General features: G+C 44.9%; 1 protein-coding gene and 1 long non-coding RNA gene across 13 annotated transcripts in view; both read left to right on the plus strand.

Moving 5' to 3' along the window:
- ZNF438 (zinc finger protein 438) overlaps window positions 1–18,879 on the plus strand; it is a 207,508-nt gene extending 188,629 nt beyond the window's left edge. For 8 of the 12 annotated variants that reach the window (XM_059892517.1, XM_059892515.1, XM_059892522.1 and 5 more), the window contains 4 exons: window positions 4,477–4,560; window positions 7,855–7,961; window positions 14,860–16,636; window positions 17,997–18,876. In XM_059892517.1, coding sequence (XP_059748500.1) covers window positions 4,477–4,560; window positions 7,855–7,961; window positions 14,860–16,636; window positions 17,997–18,615 — 2,587 coding nt within the window. In that variant the 3' untranslated portion in view covers window positions 18,616–18,876. Of the gene's footprint in view, window positions 1–4,476; window positions 4,561–7,854; window positions 7,962–14,859; window positions 16,637–17,996 lie in introns of all 12 variants that reach the window. The other 4 variants (XM_010811223.4, XM_059892523.1, XM_025000477.2 and 1 more) reach the window with 2 other exon arrangements.
- A 1,533-nt stretch (window positions 18,880–20,412) lies between these two features.
- LOC132346891 (uncharacterized) lies at window positions 20,413–27,082 on the plus strand. Its single transcript, XR_009496868.1, has 3 exons — window positions 20,413–22,312; window positions 24,708–24,848; window positions 26,576–27,082. It is a non-coding gene; the product is annotated as an uncharacterized lncRNA (long non-coding RNA).
- The last annotated feature ends 802 nt before the right edge of the window (window positions 27,083–27,884 follow it).

A 27,884-nucleotide genomic window follows, 5' to 3' on the forward strand; every position in this document is an offset into this window, starting at 1 on the left:
TCATGTCCTCATGCAGGATTTTATAAAGGCATATAAGCTCAAGGTCTAACAAAACTAAATTTTCGTCCTGCTTTTCTGTTGTTCTGCCGAGGGAGCCTGGTGACAAAGAATGCGGCTGTTTGGACAGTTTGCTGTCACGTCCTGAGTTCATCAGTTTTACAGTTACATCCTCTGTCCCATCAATGCATTGTGTGCAGAGGTCAGCAGTGGGGAAAAGGCAAGTGACATCTTATTACGAGCAGGAAAAGAGAGTGGGGAAAGCCTCCCGGGTCAGCAGACTGTACTTTGAGAAACAGTACTCTAGAAAAATTCCTGCTTGGTAAAAAGAGGATGTTCAGGCCCATAAGGATTAGGATTTCACGCAGGCTCATCCCAGCAGCGAGTGAAAGAGCCAAAGCCAGACCTCTGCTCACGTCTGCACATGTAATCGACTTGCTCCCCTGAAAAGGTCCCCACCACCAACAACCAAAAAAAGAAGATTCTAGTTCTGTCAAGTTCACTAAAGGTATAGGACTTACCACATGAGGAATGTGGAAGTTCTTTCAGCATTTTCAGACATTTTCATTCAGTTATAATATTCTTCAATGACCTCAATTTTGGAAGCAGATGGAATAGAATTTGAAAAAAATCTGGAAAACTTAAAATTCTATCTGAAATTATAAATAATATTCTATCTGAAATTATAAAAAGTAATTAATGACTTTTTCCTTTCATTTTTGCGCATATTAAAAAAAAAAAACCTCTTATGTCAGTGCCTAAAAGTGTTATTAAATAGACTGTGTAATTAATGATTTTTAAAAGTTTCACTTTGGTGTAAACCTAGGCTGTTTGTTCACCAGAAGCTCTGTTAAAGAAGGCCACCATGGAGTTTGGGATTGACACATACACACCACTATGAATAAAATAGATAACCAACAAGGACCATATAGCACAGGGGACTCTGCTCAGCACTCTATAATAGCCTATATGACAGAAGAATCTAAAAGTGACTGGATATATGTATAAGTGACTCATTTTGCTATATGGAAACTAACACAGCATTGTAAATAAACTATATGTCAATGAAAATTTTTAAAAAGAAAATAATATAAAAGAAGAAGGCCACCACCCTAGAAGAAGCCTGGCATTCAAGCACATTGTGAAGGAACTCTTTCTGTGTAAATTTCCTTAAAAGTCTTAAATTTCCTGTAAATCTCCAGCAACCATGCTGTTAGAAAAGGAAGCTCTTTGTCTCTCCTGATGGTTACGTTCTCTGATTGGAAAAAGTTGAAAAGACTAACTGTCTCAACATAGAGATGGATGGTGTGGCACTCACAGTCATTGGAGGAGACTGACATATTAACAGAGTCATCGGCAAACCCCTTCATACATTCAGTGTGTTGAAATGGAAGGAGAGCAACTTTGGGGCCAGACAGACCTGGGTTCAAACCCATCTCTCCCCTGCCAGCTTGTGACTTGCCAGAAAGATTAAGTGTCTGCATCTGTGATCCAGAATACTATGATCAAGAGCTAGTGGAAGATGAAGTCAGATCGTACTTTGAGTACCGAATCTGACCCATGATGGAGGGACATTTTAGTCCTTCACTAGGGGGCTTATGGTTTAGGGTAAGGGAAGACGCCTGTTGATAAGTAGAAACAGGGAACATATTATATACTCTACCTGTGGTAAGAGTTCTCAGAAAGAAAAGAAAGGAGATAGGGCAGTAGCTTGAAAGGGAGAGACAGCCCAAGGATTATTTACAGTTGTTGATTTTGTTTGTATAGTTTTGTATCCAGCAAAAGCACAGGAGAAAGCAACACAGTGTAGCTAAGAGCTATCAGGTCGCTCATCTAGTAAATAACATATTGTATGATGGCCGTGTACCAGACAGGAACTGGGGGCCAAGGTCCTGACAGTGAGCTTACCTTGTAGGAGGAGGAGACAATCTCATTATAAAAATAAGTGCTGTGAAGGACAATTAAAGTAGAGAAAGAAAAGAGCTGTGTGTGTGGCTGAGCACTGCCTTTAGGTGGGATGACCGGGGGAAGCCTCCTGACTTCAGGGGTCTCACTGATGGTGAAGAAGCCCTGAGGCCACAGAGGGGCCTGGAGACACGTGTGGGTGCAGCACAGCATTGGGAACACCCCATTTCCTGATTCAGTTCAGTTCAGTCACTCAGTCATGTCCGACTCTTTGCAACCCCACGAACCACAGCACGCCAGGCCTCCCTGTCCATCACCAACTCCCAGAGTTTACCTAAACTCATGTCCATTAAGTCAGTGATGCCATCTAACCATCTCATCCTCAATCGTCCCGTTCTCCTCCTGCCTTCAATCTTTCCCAACATCAGGGTCTTTTCAAATGAGTCAGCTCTTCACATCGGGTGACCATTTCCTGATACTAAGGCATATATCGTTTCATCTATCGTGTTGCAGGACTTCAGATGAATGGTGCATATTTAGAGCAATAGAGATGCTTGCTCCTGACCCCCTACCCCAGAGAAGATAGACTTATTTGTGTTGTATCATCAAAGAGGGGAGTGTAGAAATAGGAAGAAGAGACAGTGATCTCTCTGTTCCCTACAAGGTCTCAGACACTTTAAGCTGCTATAACAAAGTACCATGGTCAGAGTGGCCTCTAAACAGCAGAAATTTATTTCTCAAGTTCTGGAGGCTAGAAGTTCAAGATCAGGTTCTAAATGGTGAGAGCCCCCTTCTGGGTAGCAGACTGCCATCATCTCATATATCCTAACATAGCAGAAAAAGAGGAAGAGAAATCTCTGGAGTCCCTTTTATAAGGCATTAATCCCATTCACGAGGGCTGCACCCTCATGACCTACTCATCTCCTAAAGGCCCCATCTCCTAATACCCTTACACTGAAGGTTAGAATTTCAACATGTGAATTTGGTGGGGGCGGGTAGCGGGGGTGGGGGGGAATGAGTCACCAATATTCATTTCATTGCAAGGTCAATGCCACAATCACTGACAAGGGAGAGAGATGGGGATAGGGTGGGGTGGGGCAGAGGGGTGAGGCTTCAGAAAGGCAACAGGAACAACCTGGCTGGTCCCAGTGAAGAACTGAAGGAAGTCTGTTAGGATAAGAAACAGACTGTGGAATTGGTCTGCAGTCCGAGACTGGAAACCTTGCATTTATGATGTTGTCCAGTGTTCACAATGGCTCGGTTTCTCTGGCTCCAGGCAGTAGGTAGTGGGAGCGGAAAGTACAGGGTGGGACCAGTCAGGGTAAGCACTGTTGAAAGACACCCATGGCATTCTGGGAGTATCCGTGGATGATCAGGCATGAAACCTGATCTGGACTGGGAGTATCTACCTAAGCACACAAACCTACAGAGTCTCAGGGAAAAGAGAGCAGGTGGGTTGTGTCATCATTTCATCCCCTCAGGGAAAATGAGTTAACTCTTACACGTTCCTAACCTGGAGATGAGAGTAAATGTTTCCTTCAGCCAGCTCTCTAGTTGTATCCAGAGAACAAGAAAGATACTGACAGAGGAGAAGCTGGGCAGACTTCAAAAGAAAAGGAACCCAGATTGGTTCTATAGCTTTCAAACTCTGATGCCTTCATTTTTATTCTTTATTTTTTTAGTGATTCAGGTCAGCATCAGCTGAACCTCAGAATCTGTACATATACTCTGTACAGTATATGTGAGTTAGCCCACACAGAGCCAGGCTGGTCAACCTCATAGAAATAGTTCCCTGCATACCCAGGATCTCAGTGTCAGCAGTGTCTGGCACTTCATTTTCTTTCCAGAGTCAGTATCACAGGTGGTCTCTCTGTGTTAAGGTAAGATGTGCCTTGATTGAAGAAATGAGAAACCGTCAGTACTTACTAATAAGCAGGAGTTTCAGGGAATAATTATCAACATAACTTAGAAATACATGGTGCTGTACATTTGGACTTAAAATCATGAACTATTTGACATAAAAGTTGAGATATAGAAAAACTTGCATTAAAAAAAAAGTCCTAAAACTTTGTGAGTCAAGGATAAATCAGAAGTGAAGATAGAACAAAACTCTGCCATAAAGCAGTGGAACCATTATTTCATTTTTTTAAAAATGCAGTTTGTACATTCTTTAAAAAGGTCTGTTCTATATACATACACCAAATCTACTTTTGTAGTAATGGTATAAAGATAAGAATATCCTTGTGGTTCCAGCCCCTTGCTTTTAACTATACTGCAGTTGAAACATTGTGATCTTCACCACTTCAGTTGCATAACCAGGGTGTTTTGACCAAAGTCAAGCATAGTCTGCACACACCCTAGTTTGTTTCAACTGTCTGCATGTTCTGATGTTGAAACCCTGTTCTTTCTGTTTATCCCACTAAGGAAAAGGTTTTCTTCACCAACTGTCATCCCAGATAGTAACTGTTCCAACTGATATTGAAATACAAGATGTAAACAGAAGGGGTCCGTTTTTAACTTGTTGGTGGAAGATTTCTTGCCCTGAGAGACTAACTCACTAAAGCTCTTTTGCAGGAGATGTCTCCCTGCTCCCCAGCCCTGTGGAGAAACTGCTGACTCAGAAGATGTTGGAATCTCCTGGAAAGACAACCTGTACAGGTATATTTGTTTCTGGGAGTTTGGACTTCAGATGAAATGATGTGCTGCTTTTACTGTGATGAACTTCAGTGAGCAATGCCTTCTCAGATTCAACTGCATATTTACAATTCTAGTAATATTAACAATGAAAAGAATAGTGGGGAAATGGGCTTATCAAGTATCTCACAAGTTGCCTTTGCCCTGTTCTGTATCCCCCAGTGATCATTAGCTCTTAGTTAAATTCTGATGCTGCTCAGTCATTTTTAGATTTGGATAAAGATACCAAATCGACTGTTTTATAATAGTGAATGAAATCTTGTGAACACTACAGGTTTTTTTTGTTTGTTTGTTTTGTTTTGCGAAAAAGAGAAATAACTTCATCTTTCTCAAAGCATTAAAAATAAGACTATCTCACAGAGTTTTCAACTGTTTTTCATCAGAGGCACTTGAAATTCATAATAGTTCCCCCTAGAAATAAGGACTGATAAAGGGGGGCTTGATTAAAATGAAGGGGAAAGTCACTGAAATCAAGCATTATTAAACCGTATTTTAAATGATAGAGCTTTTTAAATTTTCTTTTTATTTGGGACATTAATTATATGACTTGAAAAGAATAATTACCTGCTTGAATTTAACAAAAACCACATTGTGTAACATTTTTTCTCATGTTAGTATTTTAGGTAATTGGCTTTTAAACTTGTTCATAAAGAATGCTTGTTTTCTCCGACTTTGTATTTGTTCGATTTTATGGGCTGTAGTTCCTCTTTGGGTGCCAAATTTTTATTTCTATACACAAGCTATCTTAAACATATTTCTTAATGATTTCTCCAGCAAAATACTGAAATTCACAAGCGCTTTCCAACTTTGGTTGCTCTGCCCACACCCTCGACCACTCACATGTTTTCTCTCCCAAAATGAAAAACTGCATGTCCGTCGCTCTCACCCTTCTCCCAAGATGTAACCAGAGTTCCTAGTCCCTGTCCCTCACAGGACCCCTGAGACCTGGGCTTACCCCACGCCCTGAAGGTCTACCAGAGGAGGTGCTTTCTTCCCTGCTAAGCTGGAGAACAAGAGCAATTAGTATCAATAGTCAGTATAAACAAAAGCAGAGGAGAGTGGCCCCAGAAAACTGCTCTTTGCAATGCACATCTGTTCACTCCTATTCACTAAATACTGTTAATCTGATTAGCACTTTGTCAACTCCATGCAAAAATGGGATTGGGTGGGGGAGCGGAACAGGCAGGGAAAAGAGAGCCTGGTAGGCTGGATCAGATGAAGCTGCCAGAGTGGGTGGCCCCAGAGAGGCAAAAAAGAAATGCTTTACAGGTTTACTGGGAGAATCATTCACAAGGAATAGTTATTTCTTCCCATTTCCCTTCATTTCCCTCTCAACAAAGAAATACACTTTTAAGGATTCAGTACTATTTCCACTGGGCTTCCCTGGTGGCTCAGTGGTAAAGAATCTGCCTGCCATGCAGGAGACACTGGTTCCATCCCTGAGTCAGGAAGGTCCGCTGAAGAAGGAATGGCAGCCCACTCCGGTATTCTTGCCTGGGAAATCCAATGAACAGAGGAGCCTGGCAGGCTGTATAGTCCACGGGGTCATAAAGAATCAAACATGACTTAGCGACTGAACAGCAACAACGCTGTTTCCATACGATTCATGGTCAAGATTTGTGCTTTTTTTTTTCCCTCCCACCAAATATAAGTGTCAGGAGCCTCATACTTCTTGGCAAGAGAGAGTAGAAGACAGAGGACTTCCCTGATGGTCCATTGGTTAAGAACCTGCCTGCCAGTGCAGGGGACACAAGTTCAATCCCTAGTGCAGGAAGATCCCACATGCCCTGAAGCAGCTAAGTCAGGGCACCAAAACTAGAGACAGCCCTATTGCAGCACTGAGGACCCAGTGCAGCCAGAAAAGAGAGAGGGAGCAAGAGTAGAAAACTAATGTCTACTGCGAAACTGACGTGTGGTAGGCCCCACCCTGGCATGTTTATGGATACTTTTTTCATTTAATCCTGACAGCAACCAGATACAATTATGCACACTTTATAAATAAGAACACTCAGGCTGAGAGTGAGTGACTTTCCTAAACTATGAGACAGAGACAGGAGTTGAACCCACATCTGTCTGAACCCCCAAACCCATGGTCTTCCCACTAGAGACTATGATGGTGGTCATTACCATGGATGCAGCTTCCAGGCAGCAGGTAGAACTGGGAAGAGCCTTTGGTGTCACCTGGGCCAAGCCTTGAATTCCAGTCTGTTACCTGCTGGCTTTGAAATCTGTATCTGTAAAATGCACATGAACAGTAATCCCTAACTCAGTGGATTGTGGGGATTAAAGGAGATAATGCATCCAAAGTATTTTGCACAGTACCTGACACGTGAAATATGCCTTATCATTGGATTAATGTTGAAGAAATAGCATTGAATAGTGCTAGGAAAGAAAAGGATCTCCTGTGCTCAGAAAAGAATTCTCTTCCTTGCTAAGCTAGGCGATGATGAGCAAGACAGCTCTCAAAGCCCATACTGAATGGAAGGTGCCAGGACATCCCTGGGGTGGCTGCAAGAGGGGAGGGAAGGGAGCTGGCTGGGACCTCAGTTCAGCAAGGGCAAGTGTACCAAGGAGGATGGACTCAGGAAACAAGATCACCAGGTGGGACTGTCTTGCTTTCTCATACAGTGTCGGATTTCCTGAACTAGGGGTCCTAGTAGAGTGATTCTGTGAAGTCTGAGTGCTGTGGATGTGTAGACTAGAGTGGTCTTGGCATCCTGAATCCTCAGAAACAAAGAACACTGTGCCTATGCTGCCAGCATGCTTTACAGCACTGTCTCTCCCGCCAGCACTCAACACAGCCCTGTGGACGGCGCCGCAGAGCCTGGAGGTGCCTGGGGGAGCCAGTGGGCGATGGCTCCACGTGTTTATGGGTTTTTCAACAAAATTAAATTGAGCTCCCCCCATGTTCAGAGGCCTTTCTTTCATCTCGGACTTCTCCAGGGTTTCACCATACTGGTTTTAACCAGAGACCATCCTGGGAAACAGTTTGAACCCCAACTGGAACTTATTATTGGAAAGCCAAGTGAGAGGGAGAACAGGGATGCCAAGCAATAAAACTGAAAATAGAGTTTCTCAGTTTAATACAATTAAAACCTAAACAAGCCCTAAAAGTTTGGGCTCTTTTGTGGCCAAGAGTGCTTGGCAGCACTCTTATTCTGGGCCTAGAGCCAGGGAGCCCTGTGTCAAGAGCAGGGACCCTCTTTCTCTACCTGTTCTCTGCTCTGGACTTAGCCATGGACCTCGGTGTCTCCCTAGATGGAGTGATGGTGGAACCGTGTCCAAACCAGCCAAGGGTCGAGTGGGAGCAACTTTGTTCAGAAGCCAGCACCCTGCGCCTTGGTTCTGCGGGTGGAAATCAGGAAGTGAGTTATTTGCAGCTGTTGGAGAACCGCCTGCCTCATGTGCTTGTCTCTTAACACTGTCTGTACAGGGGCATGTTGTGAAGCAGCCGGATGAGGCTAGCTTGGCTGTGGGCTCATGGACCACTGACCTGCATCTTCCCTCTGCTGCCTCTCACGTGCAGCCACACCCATCAGTTAGACCTGGTGGAGATGCACGCAGGACCCACTTGGTCCTTGCTCCAGACAAATAGCTGGCCGCCTTATTGGATTCCTCAGAATCCTATGGTTAATAATTGGTAAACTCAACTTTGAATATCTGCTTCAAGTGCCTCTTAGTTTTTCATCAGTTCTCTAATTAGTGGGCTGTTGGAAAGAATCTTTTAATGGTCATTGAAGTTTGGGGATATGACAAGCCATTTCTACTTTCAAATTTTTCCCCCCCTCCTTAAAATTTAGAGATAATACTATATTTTAATATAATATATAAATTATAATATACTGTAAAGTATCATATATTTTGGAGTTAAGGGCAATTTTGTAAATACTTTCCCCCTTTTCAATTAATTAACTTTATTAACTAACTTCATTTATTTGTTTATTATTTCTGGCTGTGCTGGGTATTCATTGCTGCACAGGCTTTTTTCTAGCTGTGGCAAGCAAGGGCTACTCTCTAGTTGTGACGTGCGAGCTTCTCATTGCAGTGGCGTCTCTTGTTGCGGAGCATGACCCTTAGGGCATGGACTTCTGTAGTTTTGGCTCTTAGGCTCTAGAACACCGGTTCAGTAGTTGTGGCCCACAGGCTTAGTTGGGATGTGGGGTCTTCCTGGATAAGGAATCAAACCTGTGTCTCCTGCAATGGCAGACAGATTCTTCACCACTGAGCCACCAAGGAAGCCTAAAAATTTTCCCCTTCTTGAGGGGAGGATGAAGAAGTAGAAGCCCATTGTCCACATTAGAATCAGATGGATATGGACTTCAGCTGTTACTTAACTTCCTCAAGCTCTTTTTGCTTAATCTGTTAAGGGGGACAGTAATACTTATTTGTAGAGTTTGCATAAGGATTCACTTAAGAGACCCAGCACAGATTCTAGACCATAATAAGGACTCACTACCACCTCGTTTTCCTTTAATCCACAGTTAGATCAAATTCTCACCGACTGTAAATGTCACTCTTCAAAATAATTATTTTTAATACACTTAACATATTAAAAACAGCCCACATATAAAATCGTAATACTAAGTATTTGCATTGTAGAATTGTGAAAAATTAATTTTACTGAGTGAGCCTTTCATGTTTCCAGTTAATAAAAGTCCATGTTTAGTACCTGGGAGTCCTGTGAGCCTCTTTAACTGTGTTATGGGTAATTTCGCAGGATTTCCAGAAATGATGAATGTCAGTGGAAATTTCGACTTACCATTTAGTGCACAGTTCTCTGAAATCTGTGATTTAGTAGGTGACAGGTGAGGGGTTTTAGATCACACCATCTGGGAGAGAGGCCTTGTAAATGTGTCGTGGGATAAACCACTGTTGCAGCCGCATAGCTGAGAAAGACTTGCTACAATCGTACCATTTCAGTGTTTTAAAAAACTTCATGGCATTTTCAGCTTCTCTAAACACTCTTGTTGTTCAAACTACTTTAAAAAAAAAAAAACTTGTGGTTTTATAGCAAACTGACCTTTATTGCAAATCGCTTTGTTTTACGTTTTTTAAGATTTTGTTGTTGTTATTGTGGATCACTTTTAAAGTCTTCATTGAATTTCTTACAATATCATTTCTGGTTCATGTTTTTGGTTTTTTGGCCTCGAGGCATGTCAGGGATCCTAGCTCCCTGACCAGCACCCCTTCATTGGAAGGTGAAGTCCCAACCATTGGACCACCAGGGAAGCCCCTGCCTTGTTTTATTTTAAGGAGCCAAATGTTGGGAGAGATGGTTCTCAGCACTTCAGTTGTCCTTGGGAGATAATGAGCTCTGATGCTTCCCAGGACTGAACCTTGAGGGGTGGTGATGCACTGCCTGTCAGATGACTCAATTACTTCTCTTAACCACTAGCAATTCTTATCCTTAAGTAGGCAAGGAAAGGAAAAACTTGAAATGTTCTCTCTGACATCTGGACATAGTCATTTATGAACAGACACACACTTACCCATCACCAACATCCCCAGAGATACTCCTTCTGCAAAATGGATCCAAAAAGGAAACTTTCATTTGCCTTTCATTCATTCAACAAATATTTATAGGTACCTTCTCTGTGCTAGGCATAGCGAATATTCAGTGGAAAATATGCATTCATCTCATCCTACCCTATAGTTACCCCCACCACTGTGCCTTTACCCCAAAGGCCACACCCCAAGACTAGTTTCTTTGCTTTCCTTTGAGAGATATTCTGTGTATACACGGGGATTAGTTTGTGTGTGTCTCTCACTACTTTAAAAAAAATATCCAAGTGATAGTATCTCACACCTTGGAGAGTGTTATGTATCAGTCTAACTCATTCTTCTTTTCTGCTGCTGCTTAGTATCCCATTGCCTGATTGGCTGACTGTTGTATTTGTACCTGTATTAGTACTTTGTTTCTGTTGCATGGTTGGCTATTGTATTAGTACCCTCTTGCTGAACATTTGAGTAATTCCTAAGGAGTTTTCCCCTCTATTTTTATGGCCTTGCCCTCTTTTTCCTGCTATGATTTTCTTCTAATGCATCATTTCATTCCCTATCACCTCATCATTAATGATTCTGGGAGAAGGGACTCAACATCACCGTCATGATCTGTTCCACACCTATTCCATCTGTATGGAATTCCCAACAGATCCAGGCAAGTGTGAGTAAGTTCAGTTTATCCTGTAAGGCCTTATCCTTTCACCCCACAGATTTCTTCTGATTATTGATCATGAGGCTAATTGATACACTTTTCTACCCCCAGGATCTACCTCTTTGAATTTCAGGGAACCTGGGAAAAACTGACTGTGTGGCAGGCCCCTTACCTGTCACCCCGGGCTCTGTCATCCCAGGCTGCTCACCAATCGGTATTCTCCCATGCTGGGATTGCAGTTACCCTAAAGTTTCCTTTGCTCCGGGACCACAATCAGCTTCCTTTTCCTGTGACTGTCATTGGTCTTCATGTGAGATTTTATTTCCACTGTAATATAGGAACTTCTGAAGATTCGTTGAAGCATATCTACTTTAAATGTATCATAATTAGCCCTCTCCCTCCCTTCTGGAGCAGCTCAATAAATATAGCTGGCTTCATTGCTAGGAACCTTAACTGTCAGAAGATTGCTTTCTTATACTCCGTCATAAAACCTGGGGAGCCCCTTCCCAGCTGAAGTCTTTGGGGACTTTGAGGTGACCTTGACCACCAGTTGTTGCTTCAGCTGCATCTTTTGTTCTTTGTTATTTCTGCTCCTCGTCACACTGACAGAGCCATTCTCTGCTCTGAGGGTCAGTTTTTCCTCTTCTAGCTTCCTCCTCTTTTCTCTCTAATCCCCTTCTTTTCCCCTCTTTGTGTGTCTGTTTTCTTTAAAGTAATTTCTTCTTCAGAGCTTGCTTGTTTCTTTGTACCCCAATAGCATCATTTACCATTCTCTCTTATTACCTCCTCAGATGGTTAGTCATTTGGCCTCACCTCTCCCCTTTAACTTTAAAAGGTTTTTTGTTTGTTTGTTTTCCTTCTTTTTTAAAAAATTCATGGTGCTATCCTTATTCTGATGGTGGGCAAGTTAAATTGAAAAAAAGTATTCCAGAGATCTATTCTCTATTTCTTTTTTTAATTTTCAAAGTAATATGGCAATTTTCAGTTTGCCTTTAAATTGTGTTTTTCTTTCATTTACTGATCACTTTATTACAAGTATCACTTATAAATTTTACAAGTAATTATCAGATTTCTGAGTGTATCTGTAACCCTTTTCCAGGCCCTAAAGAGGTAAATAAACTCCCCATCATCAAGGAATTCACTTTTGTGGAGGGGGTGTGGGATGGGGACTGCAGACCATAATGTAATCCATGAGATGGAGCGAGTGTGCTGGAGGAGATGGAAATGGGAAGTGGGGCAGGGAGTTCAGAACGGGGCTACAGGTTTACTAAGGCTCTTCTCTTTACTAAGAGAAGAGTTCACCATGAAGAGGCTATTTGAGCAAAACTTGAAGGAAATGCTGCAGCCCTTACTGGGGATGATCTAGAGAAGCAAGTCAGGGTGGTGAGAGTGGCAGGTGTAAACCCTCTGGGATTCAGGTGTGTGGCCCCTGTGAGGATCAGCAGCAAGGCTGCTGTGCCTGGAGAGAACCTGGGGAGGAACTAGGTTGGAGCACTTCCAGGAGCCCAGGGCTCCAGGCCCTTGAGGCCCCTGCAAGGACTTGGGCTCCAGTCTGAGATGAAGAGCCAATTGGACAGACTTGAGCAGACAAGTGAGGTGTCTTGTGCTGCAATGCATTATTGTCACATATTGTATTTCAAGCGGACTTGAGACTAATTAAGGCCAGCATAGCCTTTCTTCCAGCTCTTCTTGCTATAAATACTGTGTATTCCATCACTTAGGAGTAGGAACTAAATAGAAATCACCCAGTGTTCCCTGTTCCACGATAGGTTGTATAGATGCAAAGACCATTGTGACTGTCAGTATAATTACTTAATAAGCTTTGTCACTTGGCAACCAAAAGCTGTCAATAATTTTAAGCTCTCTGTAAACTCTCTCAATCCTGGTTTAATGTATTTATTTACAGCTTACTTCAGTACTTCTTCTAAAAAGTTAAAAGGAGGTTTAACATGAAAGATGTTTAAATTTAAAAGCTGTGGAAATAGAACTTTAAAAATGAATTAAATTATGCAGGAAGATGAAGCAGATATAGCCAATCAGTTTAGGTGACTATTGTGAGGTGATCAACTAGTCAGTTTACCCATGAACTTCATGGTCACAAAGCCAAAAAGGAAAACAACAGATTACATAATTATCCTTGTCTAATTTTTCCAACCTTAACACAAGTCTTTTCCCTTCTTCCTCTAATGTATGCTATAATACTATGTGAAATATGTTTCTAGCATACTTTTTCTTCATCAAACAGTGATTACTGTCTAGAATAAGGTGATCAGTCAGTACATATTTGCTGAAAAAAATCATTTTTGTGCTAAAATTGTTAGTTCGCTCACTGTAGACATTAAAATCAAGGTGATTAAAATCATCAGATTGCCAGCAAACTAAGGGAAAAGCTGTATCATTTCATCTTTATACCTTTCACATGACATGACATGACATGACATGGCATGAAGTAGCAGGCAGTTGTATCCAACTCTTTGCAACCCAATGGACTGCATCCCACCAGGTTCCTCTCTCCATGGAATTTTCCAGAAAAAAATACTACAGTGAGTTCCATTTCCTACTCCAGGGGATCTTTGAACCCGAATCTCTTGCGTCTCCTGCATTGAGCAGGTGGATTCTTTATCAGTGTGCCACCTGGGAAGCCCTTTATACCCTTGGTAGTTCCTAAACAAATAGTTCTTCGATCCTCTTCCTATAACTCCAAAATTTAACAGACTCTGAAAACAGAAAATGTTATCAAAAGTTGGATATTAAAACACATTCAGAGGCAAAGCCTAAACTGAAATAAGAACTTTAAAAATCATTCCCCCCCTGCCCCCACCTTGTGAATGCCCATATATTTCACTACAGAAGTGGTAATAGGTTTAATTTGGGGTATTATGCAGACTCTGCAAGGTGTTATGTAACATCTGCTGTAAGCATTTATTACTTTTTTAAAATTTGAAAGTGTAAATTCCAAAGCACATCTGGCCCCAGTGGTTTCAGAAAAAAACCATGGGTGGCAGCCATCTCTAGAAAAGTGTGGATACCTGGAAAACACAAGCTGACTGATACGAGGTACTCAGAAATGAGAAGTTCTTCTGCAGCCAGGACTCAGGAGCTTGAGGCCTTAGGGGAGAAAACCAATGATTCAGTCCTTAGAAGCAGTGCATGGAAATGTTTCCATAATTGTCCCCTCAGAGCGGTAATCATGGCTTTTTGGGTCAGCCTAATAAATCTCAAATATGAAGTGTTAGCCTGTCAGTTAAAATTGTTCCCATCGGTGTCCTGGAAGGCCCTTTTTGTGTGATCCATGTATTTTTTATGTTGTCTCTGTGTCTTTACTTATCACTCTGTATCTTTTTGTTTTTCTTCCAACATGTGTGTAAGGTGTCACATCAACTTTTTTAATACTGGTGATTTAATTGTAAAAGCACACATAAACAGTTTGAGAGGTGTGAGAAGAAATTCACAAGTCACACGGGGAAGCAGCCACAGAGCCAGCATTCAGTCTGGCATGCATCCCTGTGTGCAGGACAGATGGCGCTGCCAGTGGGTCAAATTTGTCCTAAAACCGAGTAAGAAAGGAGGTTGGTACAAGAAACGTTTGTTTCCTAACAAAGATACAGTGGGATCCAATATGGGCTTTGTGCTCACAGAGCATAAGTTTAATAGGGAAAGCAAGACATTTATATGAAAGAAATAAGAGTCTGCAGTAGAACATGCCAGAGGGGATGTAGCCCAGAGCTCAGGGACAGGGTGGGGAGCACTGGCCTGTAAAAATAAATTGGAGTGAGGTCAACAGGGAGGATGGACTTGCAGAATACAAAGACAGTCCCAGCTTTCAGGATGCTCTGTGTTCTGTAGTAGAGATGAACAAATATAAATTACTGTGGAAAGTGGTGAGTGTTATGACAAGGGCCGTGGAACCCTGGAGAATAACAGTCATGAGTCCCTGGAAAGGTGGGCAGGAGCTGACCTCCATCTTGAGGAACACTAGCTCTGCACCCATGGGCAAGGTTGGGTGCAGGGATGCTTCCGGGCAGAGGAGATGGTTGGTTGCTTACCTGTGCTCTCAGCACAGGACAGTGACTCCAGAGTGCCTTTTTTATGTTGTGTTGTCCTTGCAGGCGAACCAAATATCCCTCCTGGGGCGATTCACAGCGGGAAAGGCCTGCAGAATAAGAGTCAATTTAGAACCATCGCTCCAAAGATTGCGCCCCAAGTCTTGGCACCCAGAGTGCTGCCGGGCCCGGTGCCTTCACTCTCTGATCAGGCGAATCCAGGCCCTTCCCTCGGCTCCAAGCCCCTGGGGATGCCCCCACAGAATTATGCGCTGATGCAGGTGGCCGGCCAGGAAGGGACCTTCTCGCTGATCGCTCTGCCGCACGTGGCCTCAGCTCAGCCGATCCAGAAACCCCGGATGCCTCTGCCCGAGAACCTAAAGCTGCCCATCCCCCGGTACCAGCCCCCGAGACCTGGCAAAGGAGTCAGAAAGAAGCCAGAGCTCGAGAGGGGCTGCAGCAAATCTGCCCAAACCCAAGCAGCCCCTCCCCCACCTGAGCATCCTGAGCCCCCGCACAAGCCCAACCCACCCAAGGTGGCACCAGACCAAGCCCCAGCTGCGCTGACCAACAGGAGTGGCCACCAAGACCCCGGGCCTCCAGGGACCAGCAACCATGGAGGTTGGACTCCTCCTGCCACCCCAGCACTGGCCACACCAGAGGAGCCTTCCGCCGAGCAGGGCCTCCAGAAGAGTTCAGGAAGAGCGAAAGTTCCAAGCAAGAAAACCCCCAGGAAACCTTCTGCTGTTGCCAGTGAAAAACCTCAAGAACCGGTCGATGCCACCAAAGCCATTTTGTCATCACCAGGCGTCATTGGAAACGCGGTCCAGGTGCCCTCTTCCGTCCCCAGAGGTAAACTGCCCATCCTGCCCTACTCGAGAGTGAAGACCACGCAGGTTTACAGGAGCGGAGCCACCGTGAACACTGCGCATGTCCCCTTCCCTGGGCTCAGGACTGCCCGAGACCAGACGCCCTCCATCCCGGAAGGCTTCAGTGCGGCCCCACAGGTGGGGGACAGGGGACCTGCCCCACCGGCTCCTGGGCAGAGCCCCGGCAACAGTGCCTTCTGTCAAGCCACCAAGCCCGACCTTAACCATAAAACAAAACTGAACGGTGAGACAGCGAAGAGAAGAGGAAGAAAACGCAAGGGCCCAGACGAACTTTTGACATTTCAGGGGAAAAGGTGGAAATGTGTCCTTAGTTGTAAAGACAGCAAAGCAAGAGTCAAAAGTGAGCCCCAAGAATCCAGGGACCAAAAACCGGAGGCCGTGAAAAAATACCGGAGCATCATGCCCAAACCTGTCCCGGTCCTGCCAGCCCTGGCCTTGCCCCCAGCCACCCTCCAGCCCCCGCCACCCGGGAGCCTGGGACACATGTCTTTCGATCACTCCCTGGCCCCCAACCATCTGGACTGGAAGGAGGACGGCCAGCCCCCAAAGCCAGACTCTGCCTTCAGAAATGGGTTTTCCGGCCTCAGGAAGACTTGGCACAAGTGCCACGTGTGTGACCACCCCTTCCCGTGCAAGCAGCACCTCCGCGAGCACACGAGCGCATCCCCGGACAGCCGGCCCTACAGCTGCCGGCTCTGCAGAAAGGTGTACAAGCGACGGGGCAGCCTGAGCGCGCATGTGCGGCTGCACCATGGGGATTCCCGGCCCAGGAAGCTTGTGTGCTGCGAGTTCTGCGCCAAGGTGTTCGGCCACGTCAGAGTGTACTTCGGCCACCTGAAAGAGGTGCACGGTGTGGCCATCAGCACCGAGCCCTCCCCCTGTGAGCCGCAGCCAGGGGACCTGCCGAGGACCAGAGAGCAGACCCCTTGTGAGGTGGAGGGACTGGTGGACAGGTGAGTACGATGCGGGGTGCTGGCCAGAAGGAACTTTAAGATTCCAGATCAGGGTCGGATCCCACATTCCGGAAGGTGAGTTTGGAAAGACAGCCCTCAGATTAAGATTTCCAAAGTTAACTGCTACCACTTAACCTCTGTTCTGTGAGGAATGGCCTCATTTCTCTTTGGTCTCTGATCATTCATGATTTTTGACCAGCTTCATTCTCCATCAGCCAGGGCACAAGGGCCAGCTTGAGGGATGCTGGAGACATTCGGGCATGAGATTAATTTTGCATCTGAAATATGGAAGAGTAACTTAACATCTATGGTTATGGTCCTTTTGACGAGTAATTTCCCCCAAACTTTTATGCCCACAGAATGTATATTGAAAGAGCATCATTTGCCCCAAAACTGGCATACCAGCTGGTGGGGACTCAGCCCGTCCAGGGCAGACCTGCCCCTCAGCACTTGGTCTGTTTCCCCCTGAGGCCAGGTAAGCTGTCTCCTACATGGTTGCCTGTGCGGTGCTTTTTTCCAGCACTGTAAACAAGGCAGCTGAATCATTTGAAAGCCTGTCAGGTGGGTCAGAGAGTCCTGAGTAAATCAAGAAAGCACCCTCAGTCTGTCCCTTTTGCTCTGAGTGATGGAGGGGGTTTCTGTAAGATGCATGCACATCAGTACCATGCACATCAAACGTCTCCCAGCACTTTAGAACCTCGGTCCCTCATCATCACCAGTTGTTCTGATGGTTCTCAATGCTTTCTGTTCACTTTCAGCTCAGTCTCTCATAGTCACTAAAAATAAGCTACACCAGTCCTGTTTCTTCCCGGCTTTTCTGGAGTTTCTCTGTGTCTCTTTATGCATTTCCATTCCCTTTTAGATACCTGTGCCTTTTCCTAAGGTACATAGCCACCTCCCCCAAAGAAACCTCACTTCTGAGTGGTTAATGGAGTCCGTTTGATTTTTAGGTAAACTGTGCAAAGTGCATTGGGTGCTTGGGGTTAGGAAGGGCCCCCTGAGGGGTGGGGACAGTCATCTCAGCTGGACCCAGTGGGTTCCTGCAACACTTGGTACCTCTTGCTCTCCTGGTGGGCACACCTGTTGCCATGGTAACCAAAGAACAGTTAGCTCTTGGAGGAGATGCATAAAGGGGGACCCTTTTGTGAAGTGGCCCTGCCAGCCTGGGAGGTGTGAGGCCCCACCACACAGGCCTGACATTGACCTTCTCCGGGGCCTCTGTCTCCCACACGGTCTCTACTCTCCCTGCCTTCAACCTCCTCTTTGGTGCATGGTGTATATGTCTTAGAGCCCAGAAGGCCAGGAGCTATTAGGAGAAGTTTTTCAGTGAGGTCTGACACATTCTCTCCCCCGTTTCCAGGGAGACCAAGTCCAGCCTGGAAGAAGACCTCCTAATGAACCAGAATGACGAGGCCGGGTTCCAGATCAGATGTGGTCGCTGTCAGATCACTGCTCAGTCTCTGGCTGAAATCAAGTTCCACCTGCTTTCTGTTCATGGTGAGGAAATCCAAGGCCAGTTGCCAGAGGAGAGCTCACCCTCCTCCGGAAGCAGACCAGCTCACGGAGAACTAACTAAACAGGCTGCTCCTTTCTGGAAACGTCCTGAGAGAAGGAAGCTGCTCAGGCATCATCCCTCAGCTGGGGAGCTCTGTGCAGTCCCCAGACTGAAAAGACAACTGTACCTCCATCATCAGAACAACGTGGAAACCCTCACGAAACAGGAACGAGCCCAGCCAGGACCCAGTGAGCCCAGAGGCGACCCCCAGGGCCCCAAGTGTCCTGGCCCCCAGGCTGCCCTCCCCCTGCCCCAGTCTGGCTTTAACTGTGTCCTTTGTGTGCAGATACTAGGAAGCAAAGAAGAGCTACTTCTGCACTGGGAGCGGCAGCACAAGTGTGAGGACCCCCCCAAACTGTGGACAATTTTCAGCACGCTCTCCAGCCAGGGAGTTGTCCAACTTTCCAGCAAAACCGGAAAATGAAACACGGGGTCAGGAGTTAGGAAGAGGTGTGCGCTCTCAGCTGCCTCTGTTTCGTGGAGGTGCTTAAACACCGAAATCCAAAAAGTTACGATCAGCATTAAGTAGCAGAAGTGATTTTTGTACATAGTCTTATTTTATTATAGAATATGTATGTACATATGCTCTTGATGCATATTTTTCTAACATATACAGTTTTATTTGAAAATCCTATGTCCTCTGACTTTTATTTCAGATTCAATAAAAAGATAAATTTGCAGACTGAAATGAGGTCTATTAGGCTGTCCTTCAGATACAGTTTTTAGCAAAAATATGTGTTTATGTGTGTGTGTGTGTCCTGTGTTCATTCACATATTTTCTGTTTAAGTAGATTAATGTGATAAATTTCCAGTGGGCAAAACATTTCAGTCTCAACCCTGACATACTGTTGATCTGTATCAAATTCTCTGGTTTATTTGAATATGCCATGGAGCAGCATAATTAATAAGGTTCTCATCTATCATAATTGAAAATCCATGTTTTCAGGACTTTGACTTTTTAAAATTCTGTTTTCTTAAAAGCACATTCCCCTGAAGATGAGATGCCAGTAAGTCTTTATACCGACAAAGTGCTCCCTATCAAAGTCATCAGACATTTTTTAGGACTTCAGCTAATAGAGAGACCACTTTTTTGGGTAAAGAGTTATTCTCAAAAGGTCTTTTGAGGCAGAAAATTTACAACCCGAGGAATGAACAGGGTGCTTCAGCCCAGATGCCGAGGTGTGAGCTGCCTCTCCTCCCTCCCCAGGAAGTGCTGTCGTTCACCTGTCAGTTTTAGATGTAACTGTGCCTTTCAAGCTCAGATTCTCTTTGAAAGTCAAGAGTAAATGATTGCCTCTTAAATTCCTAGGATATTAACTAGAATCAGAAAAATCACTGTCGGAAGTCTCTGGCCATCCTGACTGCAAAATTGTTTTCTCGGAATGGGGGAATTGGAGCTCTCAAGCCATTCACGTCCCAGCCTTTGGCTGAAAGCGCCATACTCGTGGCCAGCCCAGTGCCCAAGGCTGGGCCAGGGCAGAGTCATAACAGTTTTCTGTGTTAAAGGAAGTTATCTAAACCGAGGAAGAACTAAATTCTAATTGACGAGCTAGTAGATCTTAAGTTATCTTTCTTAGTGTCTCATTTTGTTTATTTTTAATTGGAGGATAATTGCTTTACAATATTGTGTTAGTTTCTTCTGTACAACAGTGTGAATCAGCCATAAGTATGCACATATCCCTTCCCTCTTGAGCCTCTCTCCCACCCACTCCCCATTCTACCCCTCTGGGTCATAACAGACCACCACCACCATCGATCACGCTCTACCTGGTCTTAGATAATATCAGACCTATGCTGTGTGGTGTTTTAAGAACTCAGTCACAGGACAACTTTACCATTCAGCACAGCATCTAGTTTGTTTTTGGAAGAGTGGTCTCGAAAACAGTAAAAAAATGAGATCTACCATGAATACTACTTGAGTTCAAACCAAGAAACTTGAGTTTAGCTCTAAAGTGGCTCTTCAGCCCCTCTAAGCAGTGTTTTTGAAATACTGGCCAAGAAGGCCTCGGGCAGAGGACGGGTCTGGAGGATGGTGGGGGCAAAGGTGCGGGGACAGAGTACATCCACCCCGTATGTAAAATCGAAGTCCCCGAAGTCGCAGGGACTCTCTCACCTGTGGCCCATATTCTTGCAGTGAGGGTGAGACAGCAAGGGCTTAGACAGCCTCTGGAAAGAAAGAGAGGGTTAGGTTAGGACGGGGCCAAGAATGCCGCTGGGGAGATGCAGTTGGCTTATCGTGAAGTCCTCGGCCAGGCTCCCCTTCTCATCAGGGTGCTCCCTGAGTTACACTGGGAGTAGCCCAGTACCACCAAGGAGTCTCTGGCCCTTAATGGTGACACTTCCTCCATGGGAATTCTGAGAAGAGGGCGTCTGACTGAGGAGGTGGGAGAAAAGAGGGAATATTTTAGCTAAAGAACTTTGGAGGTTGGCCGTCCTTGGTGGCCCGGTGGCTGGGACTCCACGTTTCCAGTCAGGGGGCCCAGGTTCGATCCCTAGTCAGGGAACTAGATCCCGCGTGCCGCAATGAAGATCGAAAACCTCGTGCAGCCAGGATAGAAAAAAGAACTTTGGCATCAGCTCAAATTGACCAGCCAGGCGGAGGCCTTGCCTGACAAGCCTTCCTAGGGTGCAGCCGTGTTGCTGGTGCAGTCCCTGCCTATGTACAGAAACCAAAGCCAGTAGCGTTTGGAAGGTGCCATGAGGCTCACTGCCTAGGACTTACCTTTCTGGGTTCTACTACCCCTCCAGTAAGATAGGAGCCGTGACCCCACCTCGAGGCATCCGTGGTAAATGGTCAAGGCCACACATGTAAAACGTCGGGCATATACTCCGGCCAGGGAGTAAGTGGTGGCTGATATTTATTATTCTTTTGGCCTAACTTCCAGGAAGAGGTATGTAACGCCCCAGGAGGATCATGTAAAACAGCTCAGGTCAGCCTCCTGTCCAGAATTCAAGGACAAAAACAATGGAGAACCGCAGAAATCTGCATCTTTAAAAAAGTACATTTTAATTTTTAAATAATCAGACTGGGATTTGGATCACATGGAAGTTTGGTAAGTGTCTATTTAATCAGTGAAATAAGTGAAAATGTTAGTTGCTCAGGCCTGTCCAGCTTTCTGTGACCCCATGGACTATAGCCAGTCAGCCTCCTCTGTCCACGGGGATTCTCCAGGCAAGAATGCTGGAGTGGGTTGCAATGCCCTCCTCCAGGGGATCTTCCAGACCCAGGGATCAAACCTGAGTCTCCCGTATTGCAGGCAGATTCTTTATGGTCTGAGCCACAACGAAGCCCTTTTAATCAGTACCAAGAGGCAAAAGTCACTGAATTATTTCTATTCCAAGCTGCACGTTGGCCACAGATTCCCTTTATGGCCTCCCCTGGCCCTGATCCAGCTGTCAGCACAGACCCCACCCAGTGTCCTGATCTTGACAATGGACTTGTCATGTTCCCATGCTGGACCATAAACCTCCTGAGGGCAGGGACTGTGTCTTTGCTCAGCACATAACAAGGAACACTGCATGATATTTGTTGAAACAATGGATATGTGAGCAACAGCAACACAATCACCCCTTTCCCTTTCTATGACTAAACCCAGCTTCAGGAGCTCCTGAACTCACAGCCAGGAAGGCACAGAGGCAAATTTGGTCTTAAAAGCAGCACATTCATTTCACTTAAATGTCTTTTGCTTCTTGGAAAGTTGTCCTGGAGCCAACAAAACGAGAATTATTTTTTTCTTTTTATTTTGGCCCTAAATTATTTCTGAAAGTTACAGTGGTTTAGATTTGTATTGTTTTATTAGCTGTCACTTTTATTCATGTCCCCTTTTGTTTCTCTCTCTTTCTCTGGGCCTCTTCCGGCTCGAGCTCTGCGTCTCCTCTCTTAAGCTGCTCCTCATATGGAAAGCTGTCTCTTCATCACCACGCCGTAAATAATCCAACCTGGGTGCGTTCCATTGTCTTCCCGGCTCCACACTCCCTCCCGCCTCCAAGCTGCCCAGCTCCAGTTTTCTGTGGCCCCAGTAACAGGGTTGTTGGCAATAAATGCTCGGCTTCATTTATTTATTGGAATTCTCAGATCTGGACTGGTTTGCTCCATTCAAGCTGCTGACATGCTTTGTTAGGTACGTATTTTATAGACTCCCCTCCTTTGCACTGAGCTCTAAGAAAAAGGGCCCCAGTAAGGATGAAGTGGGATTTAACAGATTTTTAGCTTCAGCTTTATACTGACTTCCCTGACATTAGAGAATCGGCAGCTTATCTGGGCTTGGAGTGCAATCCAATACATATTTGAACCACATCCACCTCTTCAGGAATGATCCTTGTGGAGGTGAAATGTTTATTGTAGCTCATATTTGGTCATGGTCATGGTAATCCCCATAATAAAAGTAGAACCTTGGTTTTGCAAGCATATTTTAAACTTGTGTTTGGATGTTAGCTGAGTGGTACATCACATCTTCCATGCTCTGAAGTGTGAGAATGTTTCAATGTGTTGCCTTAACCCTAGGAGAAAATTCAAAATCTACTGAAGGAAACCAAATGTGACAACTAAAAGAGAGGTAATGGTTACTTGATCTAATTTTGATGTGAAATATTTACCCAAGTTTGGGGTGTTTTTTTTCCCCCAATGAAACTTGCTTGCATGTTCAAAATTGCCCGCTACACCTTGCGGGTAGTTTAGCCATAAAGAATTCACCTGTAATTCATCCTATTGGATGGCAGTTCTTGCCTCTTTTAGTATGTTCCAGAAACAAAATTGCAAGCAATTAGCATCATAATAGATTATGTTTTGATAAATCAGCCACTAAGTACTACTCAAAAATGAAAGATTCTACCTTCTGTCATTAAATAGGAATTTAATCTCCAGCCAGGAGTTGCCAAGAGATTATCGTCAGATGTTCTAAGGGCATTTTCAGAAACAGCAGTGAACTTGATCTCATTATTGCCTGAGTTGTCATGCAGATCTTACTATAAAATTCTGGCCTCGAAGGAGACCAGGACCCTCCCTAAGCTCTGGCTGTTTCTGGAAGTAATCTCTAAGAGTGCGCTCTTAGGAAACTAACACACTTCATTTTCCTAGTCTCATCGAAATTAAAGCACCATTAAATTTTTCCTAAAACACTGAGTGAACCAAGCCTTTTTGATAACGGTTACAATTAAGGAAAGTTAAAATATCCAAGAAGACTAAGGTTTTTGAATGGTATTGAATGTGAAACGCTGGGGTAGGGGGAGTTGGGAGGGCAGCAGTGTAAAGATGTGGCAGGAGGAACTTTCTGATGATGAAAGGCCCAGTGGGGTGCTGTAAGGGAAGTGGGGAGCCTGGATCCAGAGTCCAGGCACCAGAATGGCACTAAGAGTTTGGTACCACCGCCACAGAACAAACCAGATTTGATGTCTGTGTCTATCAAAATGATGTCCAATGTCGGTCAAAATCATTTTAAAATGCACAGATCTTGTGATCCAGGGACTCCAGTTGTAGGAATCTATCCCACAGATACCACTGCACAAGTGCACAGACAGATATGGACAAAGAAAGTCACCCACCGTTATCAGTGAGCAAAGGATGTTGGAGCCATCAAGCCAGCATCCACCGCAGCCTCCCCAGTGATGCACCCCGATGGGATGAAGAAAGTCAAGATAGTGGCCCTAGACAGCTAAAGTGCATATCAAAGGAATGATTTCAGTGAGCCCAGACCTTGCATCTTCCCATACAGAGAGAAGTGCTAAACTCATTAACTTGAGATGTCTGGTTTTCTTCAATTAACAGTCATCATTGGATATTCTGACAACCTGGGTTTGTTTTTGCTCTTGTTTTGCAAAAACTCCTATATACCCCGATTCCTCCCTAGTAGTCCTTCTAAACAACCTGAAAGTCTGTCTCCCTGGCATCAGTCCTTAGTATGTCTACCCCCAAAAATGTAACTCTCAACTTCTAATTTGTGGATTTTTTTAGTCAGTGTAGCTATGTGAAGATGTTCGTGGCAGCATTATTAATAAGACCAAACAGGGACTTCCATGGTGGTCCAGTGGTGTAAGGGGCTAAGCGTGGTCCATGCTCCCAATGCAGGGGTCCCAGGTTCGATCACTGGTCAGGGAACTGATCCCAAGTGCTACAACTGAAGATCCTGCAGGCGCAGGCCACAGTGAAAATTGAAGATCCCATGTGCCACAACTAAACCCGCTAAATTTAAATGTCCATCAGAGCTGGTTTTGAAAAGCTACAGAGCACCATGTGACGGAATACTGTGCTGCAGGAGGAAAAATGGAAGTTGCAGTTTATGAGCCAAAATCTGTATTTCGTGCAGGGAGCAAGGTGCAGAATACGTGTAATGTGCTCTCAGATGCTTTTTTACAAAGGAGGAAGTAAGGGCGGGAAAAAAGGGGTAGATGTGTGCTTGTAATAGGCATAGAAGTCTTCTGGAAGGTGGCTTCAGGAAAGGGGTGCCAGGAGTTGGGAAGGAGGGACACTTCCTTTTGCATTATTAGAATGATTGGCTGCATCTTATTTATTTTTTTCAGTTGCAAAAAGGCTTCACTGGATTAAGCAGTAGCTGGGCTGGCATTGTCTGGGAAAGGCCTCAGCCACGTGAAGACGGGAAAAGCCATCTGACCCCTGAGCCAAGCCACTGCTGCCTGACAGTCCCACACCATGGCCCACAGGTATAAAAGTTCGATTTCCTAAAAGTAATATAGTCTATGTAATCATGCATTTTGCATCTTGAATGTTGCGTTGTTATGTCTTCTTTTAATTCTGGATCCTTCATACTACATTGATCTTATAACCCACCAGTGAGCAAACACAATCTGACCTAGACCGACTAGCCACCCCTCCCTGTCCCTGCGTGGTCCTTCCTGTGGTGATCTTGAGTCTCTGCTCTCAGGGGCCTGATGAAGAACCTTCACCTCTCCCCAGATTTGCATTGTGCAGGCCTTCTGAAGAATGGCCTCAAGCCAAAGAGATGACTAATGCTGGGAAGTTCCAAGGCTCTGTGGCCACTAAGAAGGCCTTTGGTGCTTCTAGAAGCATCCTGGAGGCTCCCGAGTTCCCTTTGGAAAAGGGTGAGGCCATAGCTCTCTTTACATCTCTGATTATTTATTAAAGATAAATTCCTGGATGTATATATTTTGGATTCAAAAGATATTTCTAAGACTCTTAATGCAGATTCCCAGGTCACCCCACCAAAGGGGATCACACCAATTTTCTCCACAAACAGTAGAGCATTTGCCTCCCCATTCTAGCCCTGGCCAACACAGAAAGCTATCTTTTACCTTTGTATTTTCCAACTTAATCTTTCAAAGTTATTCCACCATTATCTTGTTTTGAATTTTTTTATTAAGGAGGTGAACAGTCTTTAAAATTGGTCATAACATTTCTTCTTTTGTGATTTGTCTATTTTCTATTGATGCCTTCATTTAAAAATTAGGTTGTAGCTCATTTGTTTATTACCACTCAATGCTCAGGACTTCTTAATTGTCTAAATTCCTTTGTACTATTTGGTTTCTTAGCTCTTGGGTTTCAATTATTTTATGGTCCTTAGTTAGCTTTGACTTTCTTTAATTTTCTTGTCTTTTACATGTATCTTTTTAAAATAATGTCTAAGCTTCAAGTTTCTTTTCTTTTTTCTTTTCATTGTTGTTTAGTTGCTAAGTCGTGTTTGACTCTGCGACCCCATGAACTGCAGCACACCAGGCTTCCCTGTCCTCCACTATCTCCCTGAACTTGCTCAAACTAATGTCCATTGAGTTGATGATGCCATCCAACCATCTCATACTCTGTCGCCTCCTTCTCCTGACCTCAATCTTTCCCAGCATCAGGGTCTTTTCCAATGAGTTGGCTCTTCACATCAGGTGGCCAAATTATTGGAGCTTCAGCTTCAGCATCAGTCCTTCCAATGAATATTCAAGGTTGATTTCCTCTAGGATTGACTGGTTTGATCTCCTTGCTGTCCAAGGGACTCTCAAGAGTGTTATTCTAGTTACTTATTGTCATTGCATCTTTCCTTTTTCTTTTTTAGTTTCTGTCACTTAGGAACCCAGGGACCTTGCCACCCAGCTGGGTCTCACCCTGAGAAACTCTTTACGTTTCTATTGACTAGTTACTGACTCTGGGTTTGGGTTGAAATTGTCTCTCATTGCTCATCCTAATTCACATAAAACAGTGCAGCAGAAATCCAGTCCTCGGAAGAGGATGCAGATTCTGATGGCGCGGGAACCTTCTGGAACCAGCAGCCTTCTTCTCCCCTCCTCCCTCCCTTCTCCCTGCCCCCCAGCTCCTCACCTATGCTGAGAAGCCCACGTCTGGCCAATTTTCCTAAGGATGTGCGTATGACCCCCTCCTTCTCATTCTCCTGGCCTCACTGTCCTGTCAAACATCTGCCATTTGCTAGGCCTGCAGAGTAGCTGGGTCCTGAGGATAGAACATGGCTGAAGACAGAACTGGTTGGACTTCAAAGTCGTCTGTATCCTTCCATCATCTCCAGAGAGTGATGCTGAAATTAGATCAAGCCTCTCGTATGTCCGGCCAAACTCCTGCCTCCTCCATGTCAGACACCCAGCACCGCCGTGAGGACAAACGCTGCTTGTCAGGCAGCTGTCACTTGGCCCAAACCACTCAAAGGTAACACCTAGTTAATCACCTTCTCCCGTGTGTATTCCTCAGGGGGCCATCATTCTCAGTTTCAACGTGTTGGTATAAATAAAATCAGTCTGATTCCCCTTTTTACAGTGGCTTAAATCTGTCCCAGGTTGCCCAAAAAAGTATTTATGGAACTACTCACGGGTCCTCCAGGGAAATTTTTCACATCAACACACAGGCCTGAGCGCCCAGCTCATGTGGAGACCTGCACCCTAGCCCACTTGGGGCTCCCAGGCTGGCCCAGAGCAGCACTGGTTTGGGAAGGTCTCCCACACTTCCAGTCATGTGGGTTTACTGCGAGGCATGGCTACTGGCTGTACTTTTCCACTTACACATGGATGGGAGCATAGGATCTGACTCTCTTGTTAACAGGAAAAGACACTGGGAGAGAAGGAAATTGGCAGGTACGGCCAACGAGCCTGTGCTTTCACGTTGCTTTGACTTTCATCATTACACTAAAGCACTACCTCAAACATCTTGATCATCACAGATGGAAAATAAAAACCTCAGTAATAATTGTTATAACTCTGAGGGCCTTTATTATTGGGCAAGAAGACGGCCAGCTCATGCCAGTTTGACAACAAACTTGTGCTTTTTCTGAGTTCAGGGGAATTCATTGGGGATTTTAGCCCAGTTGCAAATGGGAAAATTTCCCTATCACAAAATTCATTGCTTCCTGGTTGACAGTCCCAGGAGGGAAATCTCTGGGCCCCCAAGCTGAGCAATTCGCTCAAGGGTTGAGACAGTAGTAGGAAACCATGCTGTCTTGACCCAAGGTTTGCTCTCTGCTGGTGACAACAGAGAGTTTGGGGCTGCAGGGCCATCAGAAGCAGCCAATTCAGAAATAGCAAAAGGCCTTCTGCCGTAACAAGGAACTTAAAATAGGCTCAGCCAGACTTAAGCATACTCAGGCATTAATAGTCTTTTAACTTAGTGGGGGAAAAAAACCACTGAATTTCAGTTGGTGGCGAGGCTGATAGAGGAGGTAGATGAAAGAGCTGCTTCTCCTGAAGTGAGCCTGTCTGACTGAATTTCAGGAAAACAGGCTAACGGCTCTCTTT

This window comes from Bos taurus, chromosome 13, assembly GCF_002263795.3.
Source record: "Bos taurus isolate L1 Dominette 01449 registration number 42190680 breed Hereford chromosome 13, ARS-UCD2.0, whole genome shotgun sequence".
NCBI lineage: Eukaryota > Metazoa > Chordata > Mammalia > Artiodactyla > Bovidae > Bos > Bos taurus.